The sequence below is a fragment of the Simochromis diagramma genome, unplaced genomic scaffold (assembly GCF_900408965.1).
Source record: "Simochromis diagramma unplaced genomic scaffold, fSimDia1.1 OVJJ01000483.1, whole genome shotgun sequence".
In the NCBI taxonomy this organism is placed as follows: Eukaryota; Metazoa; Chordata; class Actinopteri; order Cichliformes; family Cichlidae; genus Simochromis; species Simochromis diagramma.
In genome coordinates, this window is record NW_024386835.1 from 4,477,676 (window position 1) to 4,490,223 (window position 12,548).

The 12,548-nt window shown below is 41.4% G+C and overlaps 1 protein-coding gene across 7 annotated transcripts in view; it reads left to right on the forward strand.

The window, feature by feature from the left end:
* The first annotated feature begins 2,210 nt into the window (after nucleotides 1–2,210).
* The window catches only part of ppfia4 (PTPRF interacting protein alpha 4), a 64,939-nt gene continuing 54,601 nt past the window's right edge, over nucleotides 2,211–12,548 (forward strand). For 4 of the 7 annotated variants that reach the window (XM_040029224.1, XM_040029226.1, XM_040029227.1 and 1 more), the window contains exons 1-2: nucleotides 2,211–2,669; nucleotides 2,802–3,102. In XM_040029224.1, the coding sequence (XP_039885158.1) occupies nucleotides 2,845–3,102 (258 nt within the window). In that variant the 5' untranslated portion in view covers nucleotides 2,211–2,669; nucleotides 2,802–2,844. The remainder of the gene's footprint in view (nucleotides 2,670–2,801; nucleotides 3,103–12,548) is intronic. The other 3 variants (XM_040029222.1, XM_040029225.1, XM_040029223.1) reach the window with 2 other exon arrangements.

Consider the following 12,548-nt stretch of genomic DNA (forward strand, 5'->3'; position numbering starts at 1 on the left):
CAATGTGTACCACAAGTACTCCTTGTCATTTGGGAGTTGAGTGGGATGTGTGATCTTTGAGCATGAGTTAAATAGTTCCTAGTAAATACACAATAGTATTTGAAATGCCCACCCCAAATAACATGTTTGTAGATAGTGAGAAATGTAATGAAAAAAATAAACTAATTGATTAATAGATTCTTCTTCTTCTTCTTCTTCTTATTATTATTATTATTATTATTATTATTATTATTATTATTATTATTAACAGTAATATTGATAATAACCACAATAATAATTATAATTATAACCTACCATTCAAAAAACAATTTAGAACTAAAACAAAGACTGTATAAATACAGAAAAAAACATTACCTTTAAAATACTATTAAAATACATAATCAAAAGTAACTTCTGACCATGGAGTTTAAATTGCCAGCCACTCAAGGCAGCATGCTGAATTTTCTGTGAGAGAGGAATAAAGACCGAATTCAAAAAAAGTTTCATTCACTTAAACTAAACATGCTTCTGTTGAAAAGAACGCATCAAGGTCAGCATCATAAATGTTGGTTTGAAGCACTGCTGCAGATAATCTGTTCTACCACTAGGTGGTGGTGTTAAATAACCAACACTGCTTCTAAAAACTCAAAAGCTTGGACAGTTGCAGTTGTGATATTATTTAGACTGAAAATTATTATTTAGCAACCCAACATTAATACATATAGAGCGTACCTGACATTACATTAGCACCCTTTTCAGGGCTATGAAAGCTAAACATGAAGTATGTGGTTGTGGGGTTATTAAACTTACAACATCTGGTTGGCATGAGCTGTGACATATCATTCAGACGTTGTCACACATCTCATTCAAAAATCTCCAGCTTCAATTAATTTTTCTCTGTCTTTCAGGAAGAATTTATACATTCTCACATGCGATATCTCAGTGACATCCAGTTTTGCTTTTACTGGCGGCAAAGGCCCATCTGCACATATCGTTACAGATCTGATCATGGTATAATCAGTCATAACTGTCTTCTCTTTGCTCATCACTTTTATATAAATCGCTTTTTCACCATGTTTCACAGTTTGTTTGTTTTTTCAAATGATAACAGCGATTACAGTTGATTTTCGGAAATGCAGTGGCTTAGTTTTGTTGGCGAGCTCTAGTGTGTTACATGAGAAAATGTTGCTACATATTCTTTTAATGCATTTGCAAGTTTTGAGAGAACCACAGCGAACCACTAAAACTAAGAATCACAAAACTGCAACACACAGAATGCCTTCAAACAACAATCTAAATCAACAATTCATTTTCCTAAAGGGCCACCTGAGAAACTGGGACTGTTGTGAAGAGCTGCACTGCAGAAACTGGGACTATTGTGGAGGGCTGCACAACTGAAATTGGGATTGCTGTGGAGGGTTGCATCTCAGAACCTGAGAAACTGGGACTGTTATGGAGAGCTGCACTGGAGAACCTGGAAATACTGTATATAGTTCTGGTTTTTAAAGATATTTATAATAGCATTGCCACTGCTACTTGAACACAGATCAAGATGAGTGTTTTGTTTTTTTTATATTTTTTTAAATTGGTGCTTGTTTATGTGTCTGGAATGATATATTTATAAAAGAAATCTCAAAGCAATACATCAAACCCACAATGACTCATAAAAAGTCGCGAGAAATAAACATTAAAAGTCTCTTGATCTCTGACACAGTGTGCAGTTGACATAGGTCAATGGTTGCACATTGCACATCAAAAATGACAAACTGGCCAAAATGCTATACCCACGGTGATTTCTGTTTCAAGTTTACATCTCCAATTTTCCTAACGCTTGCAATCTTCGGGTTCATTTCAAGTCCTCCAGGGTGTGCTCCACACTAGATACACTGTGTTCAGCTTGGTTGAATTGATGCCACTAGAATGGGCATCGAGTCCCAGGAGCTGTCAGGTCAGCAACGTGCTTAGTGGTGCTGATGTGAGAAGTTAATTACACTTCAGCAATTAAGGTTGAATTCTGAGCCATAACTTGCAGTATAGTCTAAATGTAGAATGCTGATTCGAGGGGACACAAATGATCACTTCACTCCTGTATTATGCACACATGGCGCAGTCGTTTATAGGGTAATCCTGGGGACTAGGTCCCAGTATTCCCAAAGCTCTATAGCCTGGTGGCGACAACTGCAGTGTGTGTATGTGTGCGCGTGGGTTTGTGGGGGCGCGCGCCAGCGAGTGTGTGTTTCTGTGACAGAGGGACTGGGAGGAGGAGTGAACGTCGGTTCGGCAGCGGTGTGAAGAGATGGAAGCGGAGAAGGCGGATGCGGATAAGAGTTGCTCTCACTATCCACGGGAATAAGGACGCCGATCGCCTCCCCGATATTTTCTGCTGCTTTTTTTAATTTCCCTGTCAGTGTACCTACTATGATCTCCGTCGCGGGCACCACCCCTCTAAACGTACCCGTCTATCTCTGAGCTGAGCTGTCAATCACATCACGCCGGGATTTGTACATGTGAGTGCATGGCGCGCCGGGCAGGGCGGATCGGCTCACTGGGTGAAAAAACGCCGGTTAATATGGATGAAACGTCAGCGGTCGTCTCATCGTTTCAGTCACTCTGATTAGGTATGGCGATATAAAGCGTAAGATCGCACGTTTGATGCATGAAAAATAGAGCTCCAGCGTGCTGGGAGTAAGGTGCGTAACTGCGATTGCCTTGAATGTGTGTTGCTACGGGGCGTTAATGGGCCCTATTTATCAGTTACTGTAAGTCTGTTTATCAGGGTTATAACCCCCACGCATACACATATTCCTTCTTAATCCCGACAGCGACACTGTCCTATAGCATTGCCCAGACCACAGAGCAGGAAAGATGATGTGTGAGGTGATGCCGACCATCAGCGAAGGAGACTCGGCTGGTCCTCCGAGAGGCACCGGCGGCGTCCCGAACGGCTCGGACCAGGAGGCCAACTTCGAACAACTCATGGTCAACATGCTGGACGAGAGGGACAAGCTGCTGGAGTCCCTCAGGGAGACTCAGGAGACTCTCATTCAGTCTCAAACCAAGCTGCAGGGGGCGCTGCACGAGAGGGACGTGCTCCAGCGGCAGATCAACGCCGCGCTGCCTCAGGTGAGGAGCAGCCGGCCTTTGAAGGAGGGGGAGAGTCAGGTTTGGGTGTGGGATTAGATGGCCTTGGGGTTTTTTGTTTTTTTTATTTTCCAAGAGGGAGAAGCATCCTTCCTGTTCGGTTTGTTGCTATGATTTGCCGAGTTATGTGATGAGAGGTTATAGGTTGGTCATGGGGATCACTAGCCAATCAGAGTCAGCTATCCTGGGCCCCAAAAGTCTTTGGCACCATAATCATAGAGGCTTACGATCAAGAGAGTTGTGCTGATTTAAATAAAAATGTGAATGAATGAATGGCATAGGTCTGGTGGTAATAGCTCAGTGAGCAAGGTAGATCTTGCTCTTTTGCCAGAATTTGAGACCCTGGGATAGCACCCCTGTTAAAATGTAATTTAATATTTATAGACTATATCTTCTGGGGATCCCATCTAACACTCCTTCATGTCCTGGGATATCTGTGAAGATGATGGGGATATGCAGGCCCATATCACATCAAAAGCTCATAAGTGGCAGCATGCCAGAAAGGAAGATCTAAATGTCTAGTAGGCAGAAAGGTAATGTAGTGGGTTGAAAGGTGGGTCAAAAATAAATGGAAGATTTTGGCTCACTAAGAGTTGCTTGACTCTGCGTGTAGAGATCTGAGCCTGGCGTTGAGAGCCCTCCCTGTGAGAAGGGAGGGCAGAGCCTAACAGTAATTAACTGAGTGGAAACACCTCTGCACGTGGTGACCGGCCTGTCAGTGGCAATTGGAGCAAAAGGACTTGATTGTATTGTAGGCCATCTTTGACATCTGTCACCCTTATGTGTGTCTTTAAGAGAAAGGAGAGCTGAATAAGGGCTGTTAAAGTCACAGAACATGACGACAATGAAGCCTCAGCACATAAAGCTATGTTAGCCTCTGACCCCCCCGTCTAAATGCGCGGCATGATGTCACAGTACGGTGTGCATGTGTGTGTATCAGACAGAGAGAGCGAGAGAGAGAATCATGCTGACGATGACAAGCTCGCTGCAGCCTCTTGTGAAAGAAACATGGCTGCTTGCTAGTGTACATGGCCCTGGGCTGCTTGCTTCTACACATGCATGCATATATGTGTGTTTGTGTGTGTGTGTCAGTGAGGGAGAGAGTGGGTAGAGGCTGTCATGCTTGTTTTCTAATCCTGCTGGGTTCAGCGTAATGTTTTATTCTAGCAATAATACAAGTATTAGTTATACAGTCAGAGACCTCAGGGACATTATGCAGACATTATGGCTGGCGAGCACATGCATAAGCTGTCTCTCGCTTTCTCTCTCAAAGCACCACGCTCAACTTGTGCATGCACACATCCAAACACACCTGTGGTCATTTCCACAGCATCCACAGAATGGAGAGATGATGCAACGGACAGTGCAGGCAGTGAGACGGAGAAACCAAAAAAAAAAAAGTCTCAGTTGCAATTGATTTTGACTCAGTTTTGTTCTGCACAGCTGAGGAATGAGGATTGTCTGGCCTCTATGCATTATTAGAAATTGCAGTGTGCATTTTGCAATGATGAGGGGGAAGTGTGAGGAAAAAGAATAGCATATGGCTTCTGAAATCTCAGGTTTGGGTGGGATGAATACTGTGTGTGTAAGAGCAACGTTGTAGCAGTTGGCAATGATCCTGACCCCACTTTCCTATATGTGTTGGTGGTAATTAGGGTGATTTGCTGCTGCTCTCAAAATGACCAAAGCTGGTGTGTTTATGCCCTCAAGTACATTACAATGTGACAGTTTTGCATTTGCGCTTGCCGCCTCTGCCTACGTGTGTGGTATGTCAGGTTTTCTCTGTATGTGTGCGTTTACTCCTCTGATGTATATGCATTGGCATGGCAATACAGTCTTTTTCCCCAAATCTGAGCACTCTTTTTGTCCTTTTGCCTAAAAAACATTTGTTATCTTAACCTACTAGGCATGTGCATTTGTGTGTAATGTTTTGTTATGTCTTCTGTAGGTTTCCTGACTCTACGGGACTGGTTTGACCCAAATCTGTCAGATCTATGTCTCTCCTCCAAAGATGCACACTCAAACATGCACACATGTAAAAATGCACTGTTGGAGCAATTCAAAATTCAGCGCTCTTCAACATTGTCATTGTTCAAAAGACACAAACCTCCATCACCTTGGCAGTTGTGTTTGCTTTGCTAACATCATAAAAGTGGGACATTGCCATTTTGCCACACATGCACAGTCACACAGACACACACACAGACTAGGATGGATATGTTCATTAGCTACAGAGAATAGAGTTTCAGATTAACATGTCAGCCCATTACAGTGCATAATGCCTCTAATACAGCCCTCAGAGATGGGTTTGCCCATAGACAAATTAGGTTTTAAACACACAAGCATGCACACAAAAGCTCATGTTATACACACACACACACACACACACACACACACACACACACACACACACACACAGTTACTTTACTGAGTGAAGAAAACAGTTCCGACCTTTAGAGGAGAAAGCAGGCATATCATATGCCTGCTTTCTCCATATGCCACATATGTATACATGTGTGTGTAACGTAGAGGATAGATAATGAGCGATAGATTTGTTAAATTTGTAAGATTTTATATATTTATCCAGTGAATCCTCTGTTACTCAAAAGTTGCAGGTCCCTTGGAAATCTCCTTCTTTGTGATGGAAAAGCACATTTTATTAAAAAAAAAAGATTAATGGATTTCTAATAGAATACCAATAGAGGTGATCAGAGACCCAATTTCAGTAGCCATCTCTCTTACCTTGTACAAGTTTTATCATGTCAAAAGTCTCAAATCTGGGAGACAGGTGCTTCATATCTAAATGGTAACCACAAAATGCCACTCTCATTATCAGCAGTACAGAGAACAACTGTTTGTGTTGTTCTGTCTGAGCAGAGTTGCAAAGACAAAGACAAAACCTAGCCTGGCCAGTGAAAGGAGAAGCTAAGAGAAAAGACTTTTTTTTTCAGTAGAAGATTGGGGGGGGGGGAAGTCTTGAGAACTATCCGGGCTGTTTCAGAAAGATTTGTGAAACAAGGCATAAAAATTAAAAGATGCTTGGAGTATTGATTGATACCAATCTTCCAAGCATGGTGAAGAAATTTGACAGTTTAGTTTAGAAGGTGGAAAACTGGTTCAGAATGAAAGTGATCTACAACAAGGAACACTATCGGTCCATGCCATACCCTGTGTATAGGGGCTCCATTAGAACCATTTTCCTTATATAACAGGACACTGACCCAACATGCAGGTCCAAACATGCAAGAACTATTTACAGAGTAAAGAAACTGGTGTTCAGTCACCAAATGTCAACCCTGCAGAGCTCAAAGCATTAGGTGCTTGAGAAGCACAATCCAGCTTTTTGGAGAGCTCCACAAGTTTATGAAGTTCAAAGAATGAAATGATTATTTCATGATTAATCATTGTTTCTAAAATGTAACTGGTCGACATCATTTTGAAAACTTTTTGATGAATAAAGAGCGGGATGTCTCTTTATTCAGGCACGTGAGTTTCATAGTCTGTGTGTTTGTGAGAGTGTGTGTTGTGATGTTTGGACACCTGTTTCAGTCAGACACAACACTGTCTATTTTTGCCAGCATACAAGTACACAGAGATGAAGGGACACAAACTCACACACACAGACAGACACGGACACAGACACGGATCTCATTGCCCTTCCAAAACAACTGTCTCTATTTCCACCCTCCCCGTCCCCACTGATATGCTCCTCCGTGCACGCATATACACAAGTATTTTTGTTGTTTACTTGACCTCGCACACATTAATGACCTTTCCTTTGACTTCTCACAGCAATGATTGCTGCCTTACTGTTGTTCAGACTCATAAACACACATAGCTTTGTGTCTCCACGAAAAACCATATGCAATCTGACTGTTTTGCATATGTCTCCAACCTTGCCTTGCTTCAGGTATTACTGTTTCGGGGTTGGTGTGTCTTCTCCGAAGGCTAGATTTGAAAACAGCTGACTTTGGTGCATCTTTTTTTTTTACTGCACCTATCTGGCTTTAGTTTTTGGTTCTTTCTCTTGTCCCGTTTCCCTCTCTTTCACATTTTCTCTGTTGATCTGACTCCTCAATAACCCACTAGTCCATTAACTGCTCCCTCAGACAGGTTTTGTCTCCTCCTACTCTTGCAAATGACCTTTGTCCATAGCTCAACGCAGTCTATTATCAGAGGCGAGATGAGGCAGAGGTGTGCTTTTCAAACCACGCTGCTTCTGTATGGCAACTCACAAAGTGTTCAGGCACTTTTACTTTTTACATGTTTTAATTTTGAAAATGAAGTTTTTGTGTGAAAAGGACACATTCCATATCTACCTCCAATAACCCTCGACAAAGAGAATGCATGCTTTTAGATTTCTTTTTTAATTTATCAAACTCAAAATGTAAAGCTCCCATTCTAATAGTATTGAAACTATTAATTTCTCATGCATTTTGTGTGTGTGTGGAAACCTACACATGAAGGGTCTTTAGATGTCTCTGCAGATGTTCTGTAGAGACAACCTCGGCTTTTCTAGGATACTCATTCACAATATGCTTCCTGTCATTGTTATGCTGAAAGATGAACCTTTACCCCGGTCTCATGCACTCCAAGTATATTTCCTCTAAGTCTCAAGGTCCTCTCTGTATTTGGCTGTATTTATACTCCAGCCAGCTCTGACTGGCCTCCTTGTCCCTGCAGCTAAAAACATCCCAACAGAATAATCCTGCCACTCCCATGCTTGATTGTGGCAATGGTATTAACCAGGTGACCTGCAGTGCCCTGAAAACTGCCAAGTACTCGAAGCAGCCTCTTTCTTAAATTTGTACTCTTCTTAAATCTTTCTGCATTCACATAAATTTAGACCTTATGTGTGTCAAATAATATGTTCTATGGAGAACATGACTCTGAATATTTTTGTATGAAGATACGTCAAAAACATAACATCAGCTAACATATTGCTTTTGTTGTCGTACAAAAGTTTAATTTATAATGTTTAAGCAGTGACCCCACAGAGTGTTCATTCATTTCTGAGCACTGTGATTGGCCTGCTCAGTACCATCAGTTACTCCTGTGCATTTCTGAACACTTTTATGTGACTGTTTCTAAATGGATCAGTGAGAGAATAACAATCATCACCTCAGTATAAGGACTCACGGATGGTAGCAAATTCCTGGTATGTGAGGGAATGTACAAAGAAGCAGAAAAACGTAGAAATATATATTTAAAAAAATATATTTAGCTCCTTAAAATAATAATGACTTAAAAAATGAGCACAACAAAGAGTAGAGACACAAAAGGGAAAAACAGTCCCTGCATTTTATTTGTTTCTATTATAGCTCGCTGGTGCTGCATATAAATCACCAGCATATAAATCACTATAATCTTTAAGATAGCTTAATTCTAATATTGCCTAGAAATACAGTTTACTAACTTTTTGAAAACGATAGCCTGGAAAATGATTTTTCCACTATTTATGTATCAATGTGGGCAAAGGAAAGGAGAAAGAAGCTAATCAGCTTTAATTAATGTCTGTGTTGCGGTGAATAAACATATATCCTTAGTGCTGGGGTAAGTGTTGTGCTGGCTAACACAGATAGAGTTATTCCACACTACTTGAACCAAGGCCAACAGAGCTAAGCCTCACAGGCTTGGTACTCAGCCACTTTTACTGTACTAGTATTTTACTTGTAGGTGTGAGTGGGAAGGGGTGTCAGAGTTAATATACATTAGATCGCATAAGAAACAAGGAGTGCTCTGAGGTGCTCTTGCACAGTATTTGGAGATGGCCTGACCTTATCACAAGACAAGCAACCTTTCAGCAAGGCATAAACACACAACTTCACATTTATAGACCAATTGATCGATGAGTTAATCTGAATAAAAAAGGTCAAGTGTTTTGATCATTTATTGGTTTAATAAGTAATTTTGCAGGAAAAAAATGTGATGGTTGTGTTTCATCCATGGAGTGTTGGAAAAATTAAACAATACATCTGAAGACAGTACCCCGAGTTCTATTGAGAGTGACATCTTAGGTGTTTTACACACTAACCAATCTGCTTATTAATTGAGAAAACGACCCAAAGATGAATCAGTGACAAGAATAATCATTTATTTTAGCCATTCTGATTTGCACCACCCACAGACGAACAATGATGCACACACCGTCTGTATTTCCTTAAATGTCAGCATGCACAGTCTGCATGTCGACTTGAGTCTGTGCATCGGTACGTGTGAACGAATATGCCTGCGGATAGTGTTGCTTATGCATGGATGGCCTAGGCGGCTTTGTGTGCCACGATAGGAGAATATTGAGGAGGATAGGCCAAAGTCAGATGAAAAATTATTGCATCTGATTGGTCTGCTATCGAAGCCCAAATCCTATGCTATGTGTTATGTAAGCGCCAAATAGAGGAATTTGGGTTGATGTAGGGGAAAGTGGAGCATGAAGTGAGCAGCTGAAATTTGCCAAGAAACCCTGAAAGAGGAACAAATAAGAGAGTGAGGGAGATTTTGAGAGAGAAGGTATGACACTGAAAGACAGAGAGGGCAAAGTTCTTACAGACTCAACTGAGATGGATATCCCATCTACATTATAACTATTCACTGAAATCTAAAAAAGTCTGTTTCTTTTGATTGTCTTTGGCCCTTTTTAAGACATGGCTATCATCTGACTACTGCTGTGTTCATTACTGTGGTTGCATTTTTAATTTTGAGACAGACAAAGAGACACAAACGAGAAATCAGAAGTGAGACTAACAACATATTCATCTTCTAGCAGCTGACATCACACCTCTCATTCTGAGCCTCTTTCTTATCCTCTCTTCTTCTCTCCTTCCACTCCTCAGCATGTTATTCCATAATCCTCCCTCCTGTATGTTGTCCAGTCTTCATTTAAGCCTCCTATTCACCAAAGCTGTGAGCAGGTCACAGTGGACCCTGGCAAGGGCCTTTGCACAGCTTTTGGGGACCCTGAACACTAATAGATTATTAGTGTGCAAAGCTAGCTCCCCCATGCTGCTCTGCTGTGCCATGGCTTAGACGCTCCATCTCTCAGAAGGAGCCATCCTTTGCTCCCTCCTTCTCCGTGCCAGTACCATCTGGCTCTCAGCACCAGGCACATTTAGCTCAGCCGGGCGCCAATTTGTTCCCCTGGTTGCCTGGGTTAGCAAAGGAAGGTGAGGTAAGGAGGAAGAAAGGTGGTAAAGAGAGTCGCAATTACAAAGACAGTGTAAGATTTAGCAACGAGAGGCAGAAAGTCAGGAAAAAAGCTGAATCAAGCATACCTGACAGGTCCCAGCAGCAAGGGACATGCTCTGGTAATAGGAAGAACGGAAAGCCACTATATGTCTATGAGTGTGTGTAAGTTCCTTCTCTCTGGTAATAAGAGCAGAGTGATTGGAGTTGCAGGACCACCAGAGGGGGAAGGCGAGAGTAATGAAGGAGGGAGGCAGGAAAGGACAGAATGAGAGAAAGGGAGGAAGGGCAGGGGGATGTGAGATGAAGTTTTCCAGCCAGCAGTTAAGCCCACAGTGGCCCTGCCATGTCTAACAGCTACACTATTGGAACTCTGTCAGTTCACTTTCTCTACAGCTACTCCCTCAGAATAGAAGATAAGGCATCAGTGGGTGGGAAGGGGTGTTAATATTGTACTATTGGGATGTGGAAGTCGGAAAGTAAGTATATTTAAAAGAAATGTTGGAGTAACCCAAGGTTATACACTTCAAGGTTATCATGTATCCTCTACATCTGTATGCACCCACATGTTCAGAGATATGGGAGAGAAAAACACATGCATCAACTCTGCTCCCAAAGACATTTTTAAAAAACACCCAACTGCACTAACAATCCCGCTTCCAAAAAATCCTGGGACACTGTATGAAAACAGCATGCAATTTTGCAAATAATCTTTAATCTATAAGTCTATAACTGAAAAATGTATAAGGACAACAAAGCTAATCAGATGGTCCTTCTCATTGGCTACCAACTGGACAATCACCTGTCAGTAGCCAATGTGAGTTATCTTCTTCTCCAACAGCTAGAATTGGTAAAACGTATGAAAGTGACTCAATGTTTTATACAGTATGAGCCAAAATCAGCAAAGGAGACAGGAGAGAGGTTGCTGTGGAGGGCCATTTTCCCATGGAGTTCTATAGAACCGGAAGTGTTTTTGCAACCTATCCGGTTGTTCAGTCTGACGTCACTAGCCGTGTCTGGGCCTAAACTCCGCTGCAGGTCCATATATCAAACGATCACTATGGCATTACTGAGAGTTGAAAAACTGTCTAAAGTCTTTCATCTTTAATAAAATGATCAGCGTTCTGCTCTACCAGGTGTAACAATTGAGTTTAACATCCAGGCATCCATGAAAACGAAATTTATGACATTTAACGGAGTTAGAAGTTAGCAGGAAGTTAGCTCGCTAGCTTCTATCTAAATACAATATAGCATGTCCTGACTGCGGGGTTTTGGAAACAAATTAAAACGTACAGCTTTGTTATCACTTCCAACATAAATGAAGACAGAAAACTAAACAGCAGTGACGTTTGTAGGGTTACTGAAGTTTGGCTAGCTGGTATATAATGATGTGCTATGTGACCGCTAGCGACACAGCTATGTTACCATAATATAAACAAGCTAACTTTTTTTCCACTCAATAAAAGTTACCGTGAGTGTTCTCAGTGGTCAGGAACAAATGTAATCGCATGGCAGGATGCTGTAAAAGGACCAAACTTCAGCCAGGAGAACAACTGAGATAATCCATCCACAATACAAGGTTAGTCATTCATATACTGCTGCATGGGCTGGGCTGTAGTTACATCCTAAGGTTTTAAAAACTGAGCTTAAATAAATTATTAGCGGTAATAAAAGCCGAGGGAGGTCAACAGTGATCACTGACTGTTTTAGGAGCTTTTTGAGATTAAATAGAAGAAAATACATAACATTAAACATGTTAACAACACAAAAGCCATATTAAACGCAGACTACTTTAGGCCCGGAAGTAGGATTCGTCACGTCATCACTTAACGACCGGATACCAAATCTGGTGGCTTCTATAAAGAATGCAGGTTTATGACACTTGCACTTGCACCACCTTTCAGAACCAGAAGCTCCTGTATAAGTAAGTAGACCCATACTTTTGTACATATAGGACTGTCTATTGTTACCTACAATATATTTTGATAATATCTACTGTAGCCAAAATCCTTTTTTGGCTACAGTTTATTTTGGCTATAGTTTATTTTGAAAAACATCATCCTTTGATTATTAACCAGTCCTCTCCACAGTCTTGAACAGAGTAGTAGTGGCTCCATAGTGTGGTGGTTAACACATTTGGCTAACACGTGAATGAGACCAGGAGGTGACACAAATGTTGGGGGAGGGTTGTGTCAGAAAGTGCATCCGGTGTGAAAGTCTGTGCAGTATCAAATATATATATTCATCTG